This window comes from Brienomyrus brachyistius, chromosome 18, assembly GCF_023856365.1.
Source record: "Brienomyrus brachyistius isolate T26 chromosome 18, BBRACH_0.4, whole genome shotgun sequence".
Classification (NCBI taxonomy): Eukaryota; Metazoa; Chordata; class Actinopteri; order Osteoglossiformes; family Mormyridae; genus Brienomyrus; species Brienomyrus brachyistius.
In genome coordinates, this window is record NC_064550.1 from 3,001,995 (window position 1) to 3,020,408 (window position 18,414).

General features: G+C 39.7%; 1 protein-coding gene across 2 annotated transcripts; it reads right to left on the reverse strand.

Annotated features, from left to right (window-relative positions):
- Positions 1-2,840: 2,840 nt before the first annotated feature.
- On the reverse strand, positions 2,841-17,360 carry LOC125712673 (sodium channel subunit beta-4-like). Of its 2 annotated transcripts, none has more exons than XM_048982970.1 (5): positions 17,350-17,360; positions 8,995-9,158; positions 5,560-5,779; positions 4,201-4,330; positions 2,841-3,965 (listed from the first exon to the last, which is right to left on the reverse strand). In XM_048982970.1, the coding sequence occupies exons 2-5, from the start codon at positions 9,130-9,132 to the stop codon at positions 3,872-3,874; spliced, it is 582 nt and encodes a 193-aa protein (XP_048838927.1). In that variant the 5' UTR covers positions 9,133-9,158; positions 17,350-17,360; the 3' UTR covers positions 2,841-3,871. The 2 variants fall into 2 exon arrangements, with proteins under 2 accessions (XP_048838927.1, XP_048838926.1); XM_048982969.1 differs by lacking the exon at positions 17,350-17,360 and adding an exon at positions 17,073-17,292.
- Positions 17,361-18,414: the final 1,054 nt, after the last annotated feature.

The following is an 18,414-nucleotide window of genomic DNA, read 5'->3' on the forward strand; positions in this document are numbered from 1 at the left end:
CAACAGTAGTGAGCAGAACCTCTAGATAGATGGCATGTCACATAAGATTCCACTCCTATGGGCTAAAATTGGGAAATTGAGACTATAGCGGGCATAAGCTCACCAAACTCATATAGTTGATTAGAAGAGTGGAAAAAAGTTACAGGTAGTAGGGTTAGAATTTGGTGTAATCATGAATCTATGGACCTACGCTGCCTTGTGTCAACAGTCCAGGCTGGTGTTCATGTAGGGAATATTTTCGTGGCACACTTTGGGCCCATTGATATCAATTGATCATCGTTTGAATGCCAGAGCCTATTTGAGTATTGTGCATCCCTTCTTGGCCGCAATTTACTCGTATTCTAATGGTTACTTCCAACATGATAATGCACCGTATCAAAAAGCAGAAGTTGTTTCAAACTAGGTTTTAATAAAGTACCCCGTGAGTGTAAATGCTGTATGTCCGGATTGGTCCCTGCCTTCTCCAGTTCTGTCTGTCATTTCCTCATTTGGCCAGCAGATGTCACTGACCATCCAGTTCTCTCCTTGGTGTCTCCTTAGGTTCAGCAAAGTTCTCTGTCCCTGTTGTTTTTCCTTGCTCCCTGGGCCGCCACGTGGCTGAATGGGCTGAGCAAGCGGCTAAGACTACGTTCACACTGCCATGCTGAAGTGACTCAAATCGGATATTTTGCCTTAACGTGACACAGATCTGATCTTTTCAGGGCTGTGTGGACACACAAATCTGATTTTTTCAAATCAGATTTATGTCACTTGCATATGTGCTACTAAATCGCATACGTATCCGTTTCGCGGCCATGCAACCAGAATGTGAATGCTTAGATCGGCATTGATGTGACTTTTTGCTTATACGCATGCGCTATAACAGAAATGGGGAAATTGGTCTTTTCGTGTTATCCTCATCTTAAGGCGCTGACAGAGGTACTGAAATGTAGCCCTCGACATTCTGAAGTGCTCTACAAACTGCTCATCTGCATATCCATCCACATCACGGTCCCGCCATTGCTGGCTCCATTCTCATACCCACACATCTCTTTGTGCAGCAGTTCCAGCAATAGATGCGAAAACAGAAAAAACTAGCCGTCTGACTTTTTCTCGACCCGTGTAAAAACATATCGATGTGCGCATGCGTGACGTTTCGGAGGACCGATGCGTTCACATTACAGTCAGATTCAGGTCACTTGTAGTTATGAATGTGAACCATCAAGATAGACAAATCCGATCTGAGCAAAAATTCGGAATTGAACGATGTGGCTGGCAGTGTGAACATAGCCTAAGTAACTGTGGTTCCCTGTTGTCATGGGCCAATTATGTTTGACATTTTGCCATTTGTTGCATTTGTTGTTGTGTTTATTGAATCGAAATTAGTCCCTACTTTTAGTGTCTTTGTTCCTGGTTTACCCTGCTTGTGTCCAGTTATGTAGTTATGTCCAATGTTCCTGGTCTCTCCTGTGTAGGCCCTAGTACTTTGGGTGGTTGTTAATAACCCACACCTGTTCCTCATATATATATGCCTGCCCAATGCTTGTTCCTCTGTCAGTCATTATAGGTGTAGGGTTGTGTTTCTTGTAGTCCCTTGTAACTCCCCTTTCTTGGTTTGTTGGATGGCCGTGTGCTCTTTTGCCATTTAGTTCAGCTATAGTTAGTTACAATGTTGTTTATCTTCCTCTCTTTAGACCACTTGTGGTCCCATTTTGTTTCATGTCCATTTAGTTAAGTCTTTAATAAAGTTCTTGTGCCTAAGCCGCAAAGGAGGATATCATTCCCTCATGCCGCACTTTGACATATATACTGATTAATAGCCCATTTTTGATTCGTAGACTTAACAAAAAAATCAAGTAATTTCCTTATCAACATTAAAAACATAAAAATCAGCTACACACATTATCAGTAATTCCATAGGGCTGAGCTGATTAGTAATACTCATTTATCTGATAACTCCAAGTGTGTGAAAAGAAATGGCTGAGGTGAAGTGCAGACTGACCATTGGGAAGTTCGGGAATTTTCCCTGTGGATCGGGCTTCCCCAGTCATGACACTAAACAGCTGATATATAACCATATATTATAGAGCCAACCAGTTGATCATGATTAACAAAATACTCTTCAACAAAATATATCATAGAGGAGCCTCCCCTCCAGTCAGCAGCAAATTCCCGAACTGTTTTTCGTTGTCAGCCTGCCCTTGGCTTGAGGTTGTGAGTCAGTGGGCACCAAAGTGAAAGTAGCAGCTTAAACTTTTAGGAAAAAAACAGTAACAGCATATGCATTGCACTCCATTTTGAAAAGTATATTATTTTTAACATGTTTGGCTGGTTAGGCCTGTTTGGTGAGGTTTAACCTCTCTAAGCAAATACTTTAAGTCGGTTAAGTTTGATTTTTCAAAAATGAGAATTTACAATGACATTTTCAACTGAAACATTGTGTATCCGATAACGCCTTAGCATGCTAAAATGCACTGGTTAAATATTAAAAGCAGCATCATCAAGTTTTCATATAGTTCATATAGGAACTGGTTGTTTTTTTTAATTCATCAGCAAAGTAGTTTTATTTTGCATGTTGTAGCAGCATATTTATTTGCATTGTTTTTCACCCTCCCTTGCATCAGTGGGAAAGAAATGATTACAGGCACCTGTGTTTAATGTCAAGCAAAGATAACCTTACTTGGCTAGAGAAGGATTCAGCAGTAGATTGCTATTGCCACACCTCCTTTTCTTGCATTTGCTTAAAATTAAGTACTTTCTAGTCTTGAAAAAGATTATATGCATATAATTAATCCTGGTATGCACTTCAAACTTCAAGTTGTTAATCACTTATTTTTAAAGCTTAATTCTAGTAAATCTGACATGCACAGTAGCGACAGTATGTGTTTGTTTAGACATCCTATATTCTGCTCTATGGCTATGCTTTTTCCAGTGCATGTTAATGTACATAAAAAACGTTTTTTTTAACATTATAATTAACTGATTAATTCATGATATGTATGCCTTATGAGGTTCAGACGAGCATCATCAAAATAAATTTGATGACGATAAACTCACGTGTTAGATCCTTCTAAAATATATAAAGTGTATTTTCTAGCCATAAATATCCTTTATTGCTTTAGAGATTATTACACTATCTATTTCATTTTCCATGATTAATTTTATGGCAATTTTAATACCCAACAGTTAAATTTTAATGTAAATATTTATGTGAAATATTTGTTTAAAAAAGTACTATGGCATAGTATGTAAACATGTATTCGATTCTAAGTTTTAAAGGAATAAATAATCATTGAACAAAACAGTACATTTTGTAAGAATCAACTTCAGGTTGTACAGCAGCATATTGTACCACCATGACAAGAAAATGACAGGCCAGCTTTTTTTTTTCATTTTTGTCATGGGGGCAGTGATACACTGCCGTAAAGTTTTGAACAACTATTTCATGTTATTTCAATTGTTATAGTTAATCAATTCAAAAGAGGGCCTAGAAAACATTCTTTTGTATTATTATAATCTACCAATCTAACAATAATAAATCCAATTGTCAAATTTCCTACACATTAATAAATCATAAAAGAGTTCTAATGCATTTCATTTGTTAGAATTGGTTTTCGTAAAATGCATTTAAGTGTCAGGAGGGAGATAACCTGAATGTCATTTATTTGCTTTAAAAACTTAAACTGAAAAGTTCTCTCTCTTATGCAATGACCTATGAGAAAGTCCTGAATAAATGTTTGCGAAGTTAAAGCCATGTATTAGTTGTACGGATTTGTTAAACCTAATACTTGGGGAAATAGCCCATAAAAAAAGTGAATATATGCTATTTTGCCACATATATTTGCATATATAGATGTTCATGTCACAGTCATATAAACAAATGTAACACATTTCATGCCTTCTTTGGTGTTTTGGATCCAGCTTTTGATCCTGAGAGGCCGTTTTCTGTGTTATCGATCCCTGAGGAACTCACGAGGCACTCTTTGCTGTGAAAAAAAAATAATCAAAGATCGTAAGATAAATGGAAGGCTAACATTTACCCAGGACTTACAGCTATGGAACCCCCCAGATACTCCTTTAAATAAGTAATGACTCCTACCCTCCCAAACAGAGACAAGCTACGTTTCTCAAAAAACTGTCCCTGTAGTAAATTCCGTACACACCCTCCTTTAACACATCACCCATTTGTTTCACCCCGTACTTTCACTCTCTGTGACTTACTTCTTCTCTTCGATCTTGGCGAGGACATAGAGAGTGAAGTTCTTCAACAACATGAAAGCCATTAACAAGCCAATAGAGCCGCCCACTGCCGCCGCGATAATGAGGGTCAGCGTGTTGTCAACCACCCTCACTGGCGAAATTCGACAAGGTCGGCAGAGAACGTGAGGAAGGGGAAAAATATTGGAAAAGTAATGAGTTAACCGTCAAAGGAAAAACAACTAGTAGTCATTTACTAATGTCGTCTCTTAAGATATTAACTATTCATACTTTGTTTAATTGTGGAAGAAGCTCGCGACAGATGCCTTGACACATATTTAATCCTCCCATTCCAAAATAAATTGAAGACTTTCCAAGACTGTAGACTAATTGGGTAGAATTAAATGAGACTGTTCTTGACGTTTTGGGTAGGTCACCACTCTCTTTCTGAGCTCTTCAAGATGGCAGAATCGGTTTGTAAGGGGGGCAGGTTCTACCACAGGAAGGGGACTAATGAGTTTGTTTTTGTGTGACTGTCTTTCATCCCCAGATATAGTATAAATTGCTATGTTGGGTGTTTTGTTTTGCCAGTGAACAAAAGTTTCCTTCACTTCATCCTGCGTTTTCACTTCTTCTCCTCCATGCTCAGTCATTTCTGGAGGTACCAGTTGTCATCCCAGCCTCAGTCCTTCCCCCCTCTGCTGCTAGTCTTACCCTGTCTGTACCACCGTACCCCCTTTCATTTGACCGCATGTTTTTTCACTCTCTTTCAGGGCCACCTAGGAACACATGAACTGTGCCATATTTTTGAACCACCTAGTAATGCGAGCTGCTCCTCGAACATAATGTCGCTAAAAGCAGCACCTGCAAAAAACTGTTAGGACTTCTTACTAGGTGTACTGGGCCTTGTTCCTGGTGCTTAATGCTAAAAAAACACTGGATATGCGTAGACACTGGCCTAAGGCATAACTTTGGGTTGAATACTGGGGGTTGAAGTATCCACACATTTAAGAGAGTCCATGGGGTTGTATTGGGTGGTTTTGATTATTGGCAGTCGGGCGGGGGGGACATAATTGGCCATAATTAACGCCCATGACACTGGCTATTTTAGCTTATCTAGATTTTCCATTCATCTCAATGATCTTTGATCCATGCATTTCAAGGTATTCTGTTAGAAAAATGAAAGCCTTAAAGTGGCAAAATTTTTGTATTAATAAGGACAAATTGGGAAATAAATAATATGGCCTCCCCAACCAATGCTTTGTAGAATCATAGCTAAATTATGTTAGCGAAATGTATAATAGTAAAGATTTTCTCCTTTCAGGTTTTTTCTTTTTTCTTTTAGCAAATATGTTCTTTTCTTAGGAATATTAAGGTCCTCACACTTGTCCACGACGATGAGGGTGAAGATTGCACTGTGATTTCTTCCCTTCTCCTTGGGGTTGCGGCCATAGCAGGTATACTGGCCTTCATCGTCAAAGGTTATATTCCACAGCAGGATGGAGATGTTGCTGGTTTTGCTACTGCCCACGAATTCCACCCTTTCCCGGAAGACGTTCACGTGCGGCTCCATGTTCTCATTAGGGATCACCGCCTCGCACACCTGAGGAGGTGGGCAAATGTTACTGCAGCAACAGGGGACTGTTAACGATAATGCTAACCCTGGGTGTTTATGAAGGGACCCACTCAATGGGGATATTGCACTTTGGTTATATAATTAATGATGTTGCCTATTGGATAATACGATAATAAGTGTGTGGGTGCCTATGTGTGTGCATTAACAGGGGCACAATTATTTTCTGATTCAGCTGGCATCTATTTTCGCAGCCCAGTGTTGTTTCGGAATTTGTTCTCACAGCTCATCTCCTCCACAGTTTTCAACGGGCCTGGTTTCAATAAATATGTCTCTTAAAACTGCACTGTTAAGAATAAAAATCTGGGCTGGGTTTCCCGATAATGGTGAGGCTGTAGCGTCTTACAAAGACTCTAAAGATATATCTTATGAAAGGTTTTTTTTTTTTGTTTATTGTTTTGTATGTTTGTATGTTATGTATGTTTCCTGGCCAGCTCTTAAGATACTGCTTAAGAGAGAGCTTCTTAAGAGCGACCTTAAATATGTGCCAAAAAAAACGGCTTGGGTGACATTGTGTGTGGTTCAGTGTGTACCTGTAATCAGAAGGCTACCAGTTCAAATCTAACCTCAGCATGTCTGTGGGCCTTTGAGCAAGGCCCTTAACCCCCAGCTCCCTGGGAGCTGCTGTGGGTGGCTGCCCTTCATGAACAACTTCCTCTACAAAGAGGAAGTTGAGGAAGGTGTAAAGACAGTTTCCCTACAGGGATAAATAAAGTATCAATTATTATTAATGGCTTAAGAATTGATTATTCCCTCCATGCAGCAACTGCTTGGTTGCTGCATGAGATACAGTGGTGTTTTTTTTATAAATATAACACTGCAGGAATCATTAATCAGAACTGGGGAGAAGGGAAATATACTGTAAAATGCACAAACCCACTGTTACATACCGTAAGGTTCAGGGGATTGTAGTATCACCACCTATTTTTATTTGTTCTATAAAACACCTACATGCACCAATATGTGTACATGTCATTGATATTGGGACAAGCAATGGCACAATAGCTGAAAGAAAGGTTACGTTACTGTCCTAAGAGAGAGAGAATGTGCTATATGCTTCAGTGCTGACTACTAAGGATTATTCCAGGGTGCTTTTTGGAGAAAAATGTATTAGAGAAATATATAAATAAACCCGCAGTGTCGACTCAAATTAACTTCATGACCTAAAGTTTTGATACTGTGACTTTGGCACATTTACAAAGGTGTGTGCATTTCCAAGGGCAATCGGAAATAGGGGGAATGTGTCCACCACAATATCAGAGCAGCAGAACATCCTCCCCATTCCTTCCCAATTTATAAATAAATACATAATCGACACCATGTTCCTTATCTTATATTACGAATCTTCGTATTAGTAAGGCCAATTTGCTGTGCATTCAAAGCTCAAGGATGTAACCTAATGAAGACTATGGTCATGTATCAGGCATAATCATTTCATCATATGGATCAGTCATTTTTTTAGTTAAGTGATTTTTGGTTACGAAACTGTACCGTTAACGATGTTAGTCTTATTTTAAATGAGCAGTACGAGCTGACAACAGCAATGAGAGACAGCTAAGAGAAGCTCATACAAATTCTACAACAGAATATGGAAGATATACTTACTAAGAGCGTTTCAGGAAACGTGTTGGAGCATTAAGAAACAACTTAAAGTAGAATTTACGAATGACGTAGCATTAAGAAGGTTTCAGGAAACCCAGCCCTGAATATTTTTTTTGTTTCCATTGCATTTTGATTTACTGGAAAGGTCTTATTGTACTTGCAAACCAAGACTAAGAATGAATTAGCCAGGTATACTTTCGAGTAGTACTTGTAATCTATATCTGGTGGTATGGTGGCATACGTGGGTGTATGCCTGTGCCAGACTAGTATCCAATCCTGACTTATTCCCTGTCTTGTGCCTGTAACTTCTGGGGTAGGCTCTGTGCACGTACAGGGTAAGTGGACATTGAAGATGGATGGATAGATAGATAGATAGATAGATAGATAGATAGATAGATAGATAGATAGATAGATAGATAGATAGATAGATAGATAGATAGATAGATAGATAGATAGATAGATAGATAGATAGATAGATAGATAGATAGATAGATAGATAGATAGATAGATAGATAGATAGATAGATAGATAGATAGATAGGACACACTTCTTAATCATTGAATTCCGGTACAACAATAAAATCAAGCACCTAGCCACAGATTCAGGATCATTCTGAAGAGCTCTGAAGAGTGAATTCAAATGTGGTACTGTCATAGGATGACACCTTTGCAGTAAGTTTCATGAAATTTCTTCTCGGCTAAATATGCCATGGCCAACAATAAGTGGTATTGCAAAGTGGAAGCGTTAAAATGAGTAAAAGTTGACAATGCTCCATTTACTCAATAGCTGCAGAGTTCCAAACTTCCTCAGGCATTACACCCAGCACAAAAAAGTGTGTGCTGGGTGCTTAATGGGCTTCCATGACCACAGCTGCACGCAAGCCTCAAATCACCAAATACACCACCAAGCATCAGATGCAGTGGTGTAAAGCACACCACCACTGGACTCTAGAGCAGTGGAAACATGTTCTGTGCAGTGATGAATCACGCTTCTCTATCTGGCAGTCTGATGGATAAGTCTGGGTTTGGCAGAAGCCAGGAAAACTTTACCCGCCTGATTGCATTGTGCCAACTGTAAAGTTTGGTGAAGGAGGGATAATGGTGTGGGGTTATTTCTCAGGGATTGGACTTGGCCCCTTAGATCCAGTGAAGGGAACTCTTAATGCTTCAGCATGCCAAGACATTTTGGACAATTCTGTGCTTCCAACTTTAGGGGAAACGCTTGGGGAAGGACCTTTACTGTTCCAGCATGACTGTACCCTAGTGTACAACACAAGGTCCATTAAGACATGTTTGGGCATCGAACACCTTCGGGATGAACTACAACGGAGATCGCGAGTCTTGTGAAAAGCCCTCCCAGAAGAGTGGCAGCAGTAATAGCTGCAAAGAGGGGACCAACTCCATATTGATGCCTATGGATTTAGAATGGGACGTCATAAAAGTTGCTGTAATGGCCAGGTGGCCCAATTGCCAAGATAGTGATATATACAAACTACAGATAAAAAGTATACATGACTAACTGAGTTTTAGTACAAGCAAACTATGCAAGAATGAATGCGCATGGTGGCTTGGATCGTACCTCACCTTCTCCATGGTGCCATTGTCATCATATTGCCAGTTGAAGTAGAGGTTTTTAATGCCAATGCAGCTTGCATACGTACAGGGCAGTAACACAGTGCTGCCGTTCACTGCCTCAATGAAGGGTATCTTGCCCACTGACATCTCCAAGGCTGTGACTTGCCATATCCCTGAAGCAAGGAAAAAAGAAAAAAGGCAGTGAGGAATAACCAGAGTCCAAACTAAACATAATGTATAACCATAGAAAGTGTTGCCATTGCTGTAATTCAGCAACCAAAATATAAGTACATTTTGCAGTATCTACACCACCAACATGTATTCAACAAAAAAAAAAAAAACATCGCAGGTCCATTGATGTACAGTTCAAATGGAAAGTTGAATGAATTATCTTATTTAGGTATTTTTCTAAAGGAATAAATTACAATAAACTATACAAAATATAAAACCTCCCATTTTATGAATGATTGTGGACTGCAGCAAAATGAAATGAATCTTTACTTATCTGTCAATTGCACTTATAAATGACTTAGTGATGCTAAATTTGAGGCACAGATAATGTAGTAGTACATTCGTCATTAATCAATCATAATCATAACTGTCGAACTTTGCAGTTGAACTTTGCAGTGACTGCATTTGTTCATGATTTATACTTGAGTACTAACAGTTGTTCCCCCTAAAGGAAAGTGTTACCAATTATATTCCAGTATAAATAAGTTTCATTTCAGAATATTCAATTCACTAACAAATGACTGCAGGTTCTTTGAGGCTGCAAATAACCAAGCACAGGGTCAGCCTCATGATCTGCTGAATCTGCCAGCTGTATGTCTCTACGAACCTGCTGACTGTATTCCCATCATGATCAATAAGGAAGAACTTGTGATCAGGGTTATGTTTTCTTTGGGGCCCCTGTTTTGCTTGCAGATGTGAAATTTAATGCTGATTGTACTTCCACCATAAAGTCACCACTCTCTGGGGTCTCACATAACTGGTACAGAAGACTGCACTAGTGTATGTTTCTGCTCAGGGCTATGAGAGATGAACAAGCAAAATTACAAATTACTATTAATCCAACAAGATGCAGCTGCCAAAATGGCCAGCCAGAGCACTGGTGAGCACTGGTACCAGTGCCGCAGCAAAGCAATGAATCTAGACGTAGTTAGTGTATTGAGTACCAGCTTATATATCATACAAATGTAGTGCACTGTGCCAGACTTATTTTAAGATCTGTTAGACCACATTACTTAGACCACAGTTTTATTGTAATAAAGCTGTCAATTCACAGGTAAAATGACATAATTTAAGCATTTCTTATTTCCTATTGTTATTTAAAGGCAACTAGAATTATTAAACTGACACAGTTTCCATTTTCTTTTTCATTACCCCTTGGAGATTTTCAATTTATGTAAATTAGAATTTTTACTCTATACATAAACTAGTAAAATGAATTCATCGAAATAATATGGAAAAGTTATCAAACAATATTATCAAACATTCTCTATCTACTCTCAGCTCATACATATTATATTCAAAGAACATTCAGAACACATAACTGCCTATTACTTGTAATAAGTGAATGATCAGGCACCATAGTTTAAATTGGTGAAGATTTAAATTAGCGATATGTGATCCAAGTTGATTATGCAACAATCAAATCACAGTTGAATTGAATTGGTTAATGACATGGCAAAGACAGCACAGAGTGGAATGGCAAACACCACCAGCAACGCAGCCTTTAAAAGGTGGAACCTATGGAGAAGTGATAGATTACCAGCCACTGTAGCCGTGTTACAGCTATTTCCTGATGACATGTAACGTTAAGAAGATCAGTTGTGAAACCACTCCAGATTCAAAATGCACAGCATGTTACAGCATTTCTTGCCTCCCTCCATTGGCTCCCTGTAAGTGCTTGCATCAGGTTCGAGTCCTTGTGCGCATTGCATTAACAATGTGAGGTTTCAATAGGTTGAGCAGATAATCCATGTCAAGATGGAAATTTTGAGCTACTTCAGGTTTTACAAACTGCTTGGAAACTGAAAGGCTCCTGTTCTTGGCTAATAACTTCAGTTTTTCTCAGTTTTGATTGGTTTGTTTCTTGGATTGAAAGACTTACCCAGCTGTTTCACATTAACGTTAGTGATGCACGCATGATTGTCGGAGACTGACCAATCAGCAGACCGCGGGAACTTAAATCCTTAAATCCTGGTCCTTTTAATTGAAATGGTAGTTTGCAAATCCTGTCCTGGCTCAAAGTGTCCTCCCTGACATGGATTATCAGGTCACCCTAGATTTTAAAGTGTCTGCCCCCCTAACAGATAGAGATCAAATTGATTGATCATTAGTAATTCAGTTGTATTCATAATTGATTAATGATATAAAATAAATAGCTTTTAATGCCAACATACCCAGATGCCCAGTCCAGAGTGGCACACTGTTAACCCCAGAGAGTGCTGTAACATGAATGGAATGGTCAGCTATAATCGTAATAACCTTAATAAAATAAAGCCAAAACATTCTGTTAGCATCTCATAGGGAAGCTGATGTTACGTTGGAGCCTGTATCACCAAGCTGGATTTTTGGTTTAGCAAGATAGCATGTCAGATTTAGTCTGGGCTAAATGTATGTGAACAGAGATAAAGTCCATTTACCTCTAATATGACAAGTTATCTAGCTAATTAACAAATCTCGCTTTGTGATACAGGCGCCAGGCATGTTTATTTTTAAAGCATTTGCAGATGGAGGCATACATAGGATACAATAAATAAGTAAGACTTATGTATAAGATTTATTTTATTCTACTTAGGGCCTATACCTTAAAATCTTGTGATCTTTCATGTTATAAAGTGCACTTTCAGTGGTTGTCAGGCTACTGTTTTTAGTCATTTCCCAAGTAGGTTTAAGATTTTGCATCAATCACACTGATGGGAATAAATGTTTTTCTTGGCCTGTTTAGTATATCTACGTGTGGTATACACCATTAATCACCATGGTATGTGATTAAAAAAATATCGTTTAACATCCCTACTTATCACACAGTACCCTATCCTTTTTAATGCCATCTGTCCATCAAGTCTTTTTGAAAGCACGGAAATTCAGCGCATAGTTGCTTACAAGAAGTATTTTTGTTGGAAATCTGTACATTGTAGTTTAAGTTTAACCATTAAACAAATTAAAATGTGAGTCATTCTTGTATTCTCAAGAATTTTGGAGAAAAAAAATCTTTTGGGGAAGTATAGTGTTTGTTTTTAATGTAGAGCAGTAGATAAAAAATAGGCAGCAAAAAATCAGTAACACAAAATTACTAAAACTACTACAAAATCCTAAAATTTTATTTCATGTAACCAACAATAAACAGCCAATTTTTATAGTAAGATGTATATAATATCTGCTAAATTTTTTGTAAGTTCTGTCTTTTATTCTCATCTGTAACTCTTGTTACTTATCATCCATCCATCCATTTTCCAAACCACTTATCCTACTGGGTCGTGGGGGGTCTGGAGCCTATACCGGAAGCAATGGGCACGAGGCAGGGAACAACCCAGGATAGGGGGCCAGCCCATCGCAGGGCACACTCACACACCATTCACTCACACATGCACACCTACGGGCAATTTAGCAACTCCAATCAGCCTCAGTATGTTTTTGGACTGTGGGGGGAAACCGGAGTACCCGGAGGAAACCCCACGACGACATGGGGAGAACATGTAAACTCCACACACAGACTCGAACCCGGGTACCAGAGGTGTGAGGCAACAGTGCTAACCACTGCACCACCATGCCACCTCCTCTTGTTAATTACATTACAGAAATAAATGGTCACAACACCTGATTTACCCCAGAGGCAAAATCGACAGCTTAGACAATTAAGTTGTATAATTTCAAAAATGAGAGAATTCATTCCAATGACCCATATACTCCACTTGGTGTTAATTGTACACGACCAGACAAACATTTTTGTCTACCACAAATTTTTGCCACTTATCCATTTATCTAATAAACTGTCAATTTTTTTTCTTGTTAAGCATTATTACAACTATAAATGAAAATATATCCCAAATAGAACAGGTTTCCTTTATAACATAGAAAAAGTATGTAAAAGTGCATGTCTGACATCCTGTTAACTGGTTATGTGGTGATGGCAGAGTCAAATTCTAGGCTGCCCTTTAAATGCATTAGTTTGGTTTAGAGCAGTATTTAATGTTCTTTGTAGAAAGAATGCCTTGAAAGAAACTCAAATGGTAAACATACTGTAAATTTATTTGTTATTAAAGAATATTGTGTATTTCCAGTAATTGTTAAGTGAGTAACATGCAAATGTAGAAAATCTCAGTCTGTGCCAAAACTTTTGACTGGTAGTGTACATTAATTTGGAATTCAATGTGTTAATATTTTTGATTATAATTTTAATTCTTGACAGGATTAATCACAGAAATATGTGATTAAATAAACAGATAAACCAAGAAAGCAAAATATGTAGACCGTGGTAAGCAATGCAGTAAGAAAGGAATAGAAGTATTACATGGTGACCTCATAGCTGTTCAAATCAGCACGGAATGTAGCATGACAATCGATGATACAAAACTCAGAATATCCCAATAGGTATGATGAAAAGAGAGCAAGCCAGGCACACAGTGCTCAGGGCACTGAGAGCACAGATTGAAACTAATAATAATAATAACACAGGAAGCTAAGTGCACAAGGCAGGAGTACACCTTGATTGGAATGTCAGTCCACGTGTACATATTGACATAATATATTGTGATGCATATGGTTATACAGGGTATAAATATAACATGAGAATATACAAGTCACTGTATAGCAGTATGTTCAATATTAAGATAAAGTGGATTTGTGGGAAAAGTCTCTGAGTTAGTGTAGGCTATAGAAAGGTATGACCCAGTCTTTCCTCCATGCATAGTTTGGACTCTAGAAGCAAACCTTTTTATCAGAGATGAAGTCTATCAGACCGGAGTTTTTCAAGGTGAAAAACCTCAGAGCTGTTAGTGGAAATTGAATGTGAGGCAACCTGAAGAAGGAGGCCTTCAAGGAAGTGTTTGCATGGAATTCTCCCGGCAGGACCACTGACACATAGCGACATGCCAAAAGAGCTGCAGCGGAAGCAAAAGCTTGTGCATGGAAAGAGTTTGTAGATGACATTGGAGTGTACCCAGAGATGTTCTGGAAGACCATTAGATGCCTCATTAAGGGGAGGCAGGACCTTGATCAAGCTGTGTTCAGCAGGTGACGAGAAGTGCAACTGAAGAGTGTTGGCGAGCAGAAGAAAGGACACTTTGAAGAACTCATGGTGCCCTCTCACCAGGTTACAGTGTTGGAAACGTCTGGTGGATCTGAATCACTGGAGCTGAAATCACTCTGGCACTCATAGGACTCCAGAGAGAAAAAGCTGCATGGGTGGATGAATTCCATCCAGAAATATCAAAAGCACTGGATCTTGTTGGGGTGATGTGGCTGATACAGCTGTCCATTGTGGCATGGAAATTAGGATGGTGTGTTATGGAAGTACCCCTGGACTGGAAAACAATGGTGGTTTTTATAATTGGTGTTTCAATTGGTGGGGATCACATCTCAGCCTTCTAGAGGAAGCCTATGCCAGGACATTGGAGAGGACACTGCACCCAATAGTCAATAATAGGATTCAAGAAGAACAATGCAGATTGCAATCTCCCTCACATTTCCGTCTGAGGATTTGTGGGAATGTGCTAATTTAGTCTACATGTGCTTTGCAGACTTAGAGAAGGCATATGACTGCATGCCTCGTAATGCAGTGTGTGATGTCCTTCGGGAACATGGGGTACTGTGACGTCTACTGCATGCTTTTCGGCTCCTATCTGAATGTATTAAAAGTTGTGTTTGCATAATTGGCACGAAATCGGAGTTTAGAGTGGCTATTGGCAAGGTATGTCTTGTCTCCACTTTTGTTTGTGATTTTCATGGACAGGATATCAAGGTAACACTAGAATGGTGTACAGTATGGGAAGCTAGAGGTGACATCATTGCTGTTTGCAGATTATGTTGTGCTTTTCTGACCAGGACCTCCAGAATATACTTGAAGGGTTTTGTGCCAAATGTAAAACAGCTGAGACGAGAATCAGTACTGAGTCTACAGTGTTCTCCCATACAAGAGTGGACTATTGTCTTCCAGTGAGGAGGAGAGTATGCCCTCAGTCAAAGACCTCAAATACCGTAGGATCTTGTTCACAATGACAGCAGGAGGGAATGTGAATTTGACAGGTAGAACAGATTGATGGCTGTGGTTCTGCAGGCAAGTTAATAGTGGTGAAGAGGGAGGTAAGTCGTGGGATGTGGCTACGTCCCTATCTGCACCTATGCTCATGAACCGTGAGTAATATCCTACTCAACAAGGTCACGCATACAGGCAAGCGAAAGGAGGTATTTCCAGCGCGATGCTAGGCTACTTGGTGAGGATATCGTAAACCCGAAATATCCTCGAAATGGAGCCGCTGCGCCTTTGGATGAAGAATAGTCATCTAAGAAGGATGCCAGCTGACTTCCAAACGAGATGTAACGGCCATATCCCAATGAGCGGAATTCCTGGGGCAAACCCAGAACATACTGGAGGGTTTATATCTCACAGCGTCTGTGAAATATTTGGGCAAGAGTTTTTGACCTTTGAAAGAGTGTTTAGGGCTGATCTGCCTGGCAAGCTGCCACCGCAACCCTCACGAGGAGAAGCAGTAAGAATATGATGATGATAACGATACCCGAATCCTACAAGAACACAATCGGTCTGTTGGAGATCCAATTAAGTTCCAGGGAGTATGGTAATTGCCATAATCTAAGCAATGGATAACCAATCCTGAAATGAGGAATGCGATGGCTGGTATGGATGAGTGGGAGATGACGTGTTTCCAGGTTTGGTGGGGAGTAATGCGGGGTGTATGCAACAAACAAGGGATGTGGTATATATGATGAACAAATTATAAAAATACAAAGCACAAATATTAGAGAATAAGAAACCATATTTTCTCCTCTACAGCTCCAGCTCTCCTGATGACTCTCAGCTCCCCTTTATCAGATTCTACCTTCCAGTTAAGGCAAACTTATTAAAGGGACATGCAGCTTGGCACTATCCCACAGAGCTGTTCTAATGAAAAGGTGAGCGGACGCGACATGAGCAGCACCTCCCCCGGTGCTTGGGATGTAATATGTGCAGTGTCACAATGCAGTCAATCACTACAGGGAATTTAGAGAAACCAAATATCCCAGCTGCATGAACGCGGATCGCGGGAGGAAACCCTATACATCACCAGGAGATCAACTTAACACACACAGAGCAGAGTTCTGAGGCCGATTTAATAAGTAATGTATGTATTTCTGTACTTTAAAACAACTCAAGTTAAAAGGTATTTAAAATGACAAAGAGAGTAACTGGAGAAAAAAGTCTTCCAGCCTGCAAGCAAAGCGAGCGAATGTCTATTTTAACGCAGTTTTGAACTTTTTCTCCTTACTCCTCTAGAAGATTGCGGACTGCGGTACCATAGTTTTTATCAGCAGTGTTTTCAGGGAACCGGCCACTTTATTGCCAAAGCATGTCTGTAAAACCGGCCATTATATCTTAAACGTATATACCCATATAAAAACAGCCATATCACTGTTTGGCAGCGTCGAAAGTTATTTTCATTAAAGTTCACTGAATATTAGATTGAACATATTGTCAAGATGTACTGAAAAAAAAGAAATTACAGATCAGGCACAGAAAGTGGGAAATACAGCCCTCTTGCATGAAAAATAGAGATTTACACAAAGCATGAACACACAGAAAAAACTAAGATGAAACTCGGACAGAACAATACAATGACTAATGAAAAATGTTCGTCATATATTTGAAAATCCCGACAATGTAAATACGCATTTTTAGCACATTCCAAGTACTTTTTATGGAGCTGATTGCAATGGCACATAAATCTGCACACTTGAAAAGGGACAGAGATCAGCACAATTCATGCCTCCCCACTGCAGGCAGCCGGCCAGGTGAACATGAGACAGAGAGGGGCAGATAGAAAGGCAGGGATGAGGAAGAGATAACAGGCAGTTTGTAACCTTACCTAAAAGCAAGCCGATAAAAAGACCGCAATGCACTATATCCCTGAAGTGCGTACACCTGTGCAGAACTCCATTTATCCAGGTCTCCATGTTTGTCTCCCTGGTGCAGTTCCTGCCTGCCTGTCAACACCCTGCACACTCCTCTGAGAAGGAGTCCGATGGAGATCAGCGGAGGTAAGGGGTGTGGGGAGTGAGTGTGTAAGGGGGTGGGACACAGACCCAAAAAAAATTAAGAGATGACTTAGTCAATCAGCTGATGTCCGGCAGAGGAATGCTTACCTCCCTCCTTCATTCTGGTGCACAGAGAGTGAGCATGAAAAAAGAGCAAGAGAACGAGAGAGAGAGAGAGAGAGAGAGAGAGAGAGAGAGAGAAGGCTGCAGTCCTTCCCGCATTAGCCGGGGACAAATATAAATGGTCCTGTAGTACTTCACAACTTCACTGCCTCTAACAGAAAAGCAAATTCCCTTGTTCACACAAAAGCAGTAGATAAAGCAGGATGTAGTCCGCAATTTTCTTGATGAGTCACCTAGATTTTAGAATTTTATGAATGACTCGAAAGGGAGGTGAGTCCAGCATGGAGTTCTGGGATAGTATGTCTGTCCCAGACTATAAAAAGGGGGAAGAAGAGCAGGAGACTGGGGCATTTATGAAGAGGGGGGCCTAACTGAAGTCTTAATTGGGGTTCTGTCCTTTCAAAGAATGATCAATTTTCACCCGAAAAATGATGCTGCAAAAAATTTGCAATCCTTCCTTTTTTTTGAATTTCATTCAATTTTTTTCAGCCTTAAAAAATTTATGAAACTTTATCTGAGTGCACTGGGGTGTGTATTTATGATGTTTTTGTATTTATAACATTTCAGGTAGACGTGAGGGCCCCCCCACTGTCCATTTCACTCTCAGTTACTCAGCGTCTGGCCCCTACTCAACTTCACCTCAGTCTTTTTTTGGATCACTGCCTCTCTCTCTCTGGTTTGATTATTCCTCCTTGAGTTTTGGAAGCGAATGCAAACGTAGGCAGTTTTGTGTTAAGGAGTGCTAGATCAGGGGATTTCTGCAGTGCAGGTTCTTACCCATAGTAAATTATAAAGTCAGCCCTTAAAGTTCCTATATATCCAGTACTTGACACCTACAGTATGGCTATTATATTATATTTTTCTATGGCATGCATCTGGCATGCTTGTGATAGAAATTAAAGCAGAAATGGTGGAAAACATGTTGTCCTTGCCAAGGCATGCATCTTTCCTTTCACCGTGTGAACCAATTTAATGCAGAAGTGCAGCAGGTACGCTAATACTTGTGAAGGCATGGTATGTAAGCTTTCATGACAGATCAGACTTTTGAAT

Excerpts from the sequence above, each read along its gene's own strand:
- LOC125712673 (XM_048982969.1), bottom strand. The coding sequence starts at position 17,160 with ATGGAGACCTGGATAAATGGAGTTCTGCACAGGTGTACGCACTTCAGG. Across the intron at positions 9,159-17,072 it reads TTTTATCGGCTTGCTTTTAG|GGATATGGCAAGTCACAGCC; the intron begins GTAAGGTTACAA and ends TCCTTGCTTCAG. Across the intron at positions 4,331-5,559 it reads CCTCATCGTCGTGGACAAGT|TGAGGGTGGTTGACAACACG; the intron begins GTGAGGACCTTA and ends GAATTTCGCCAG.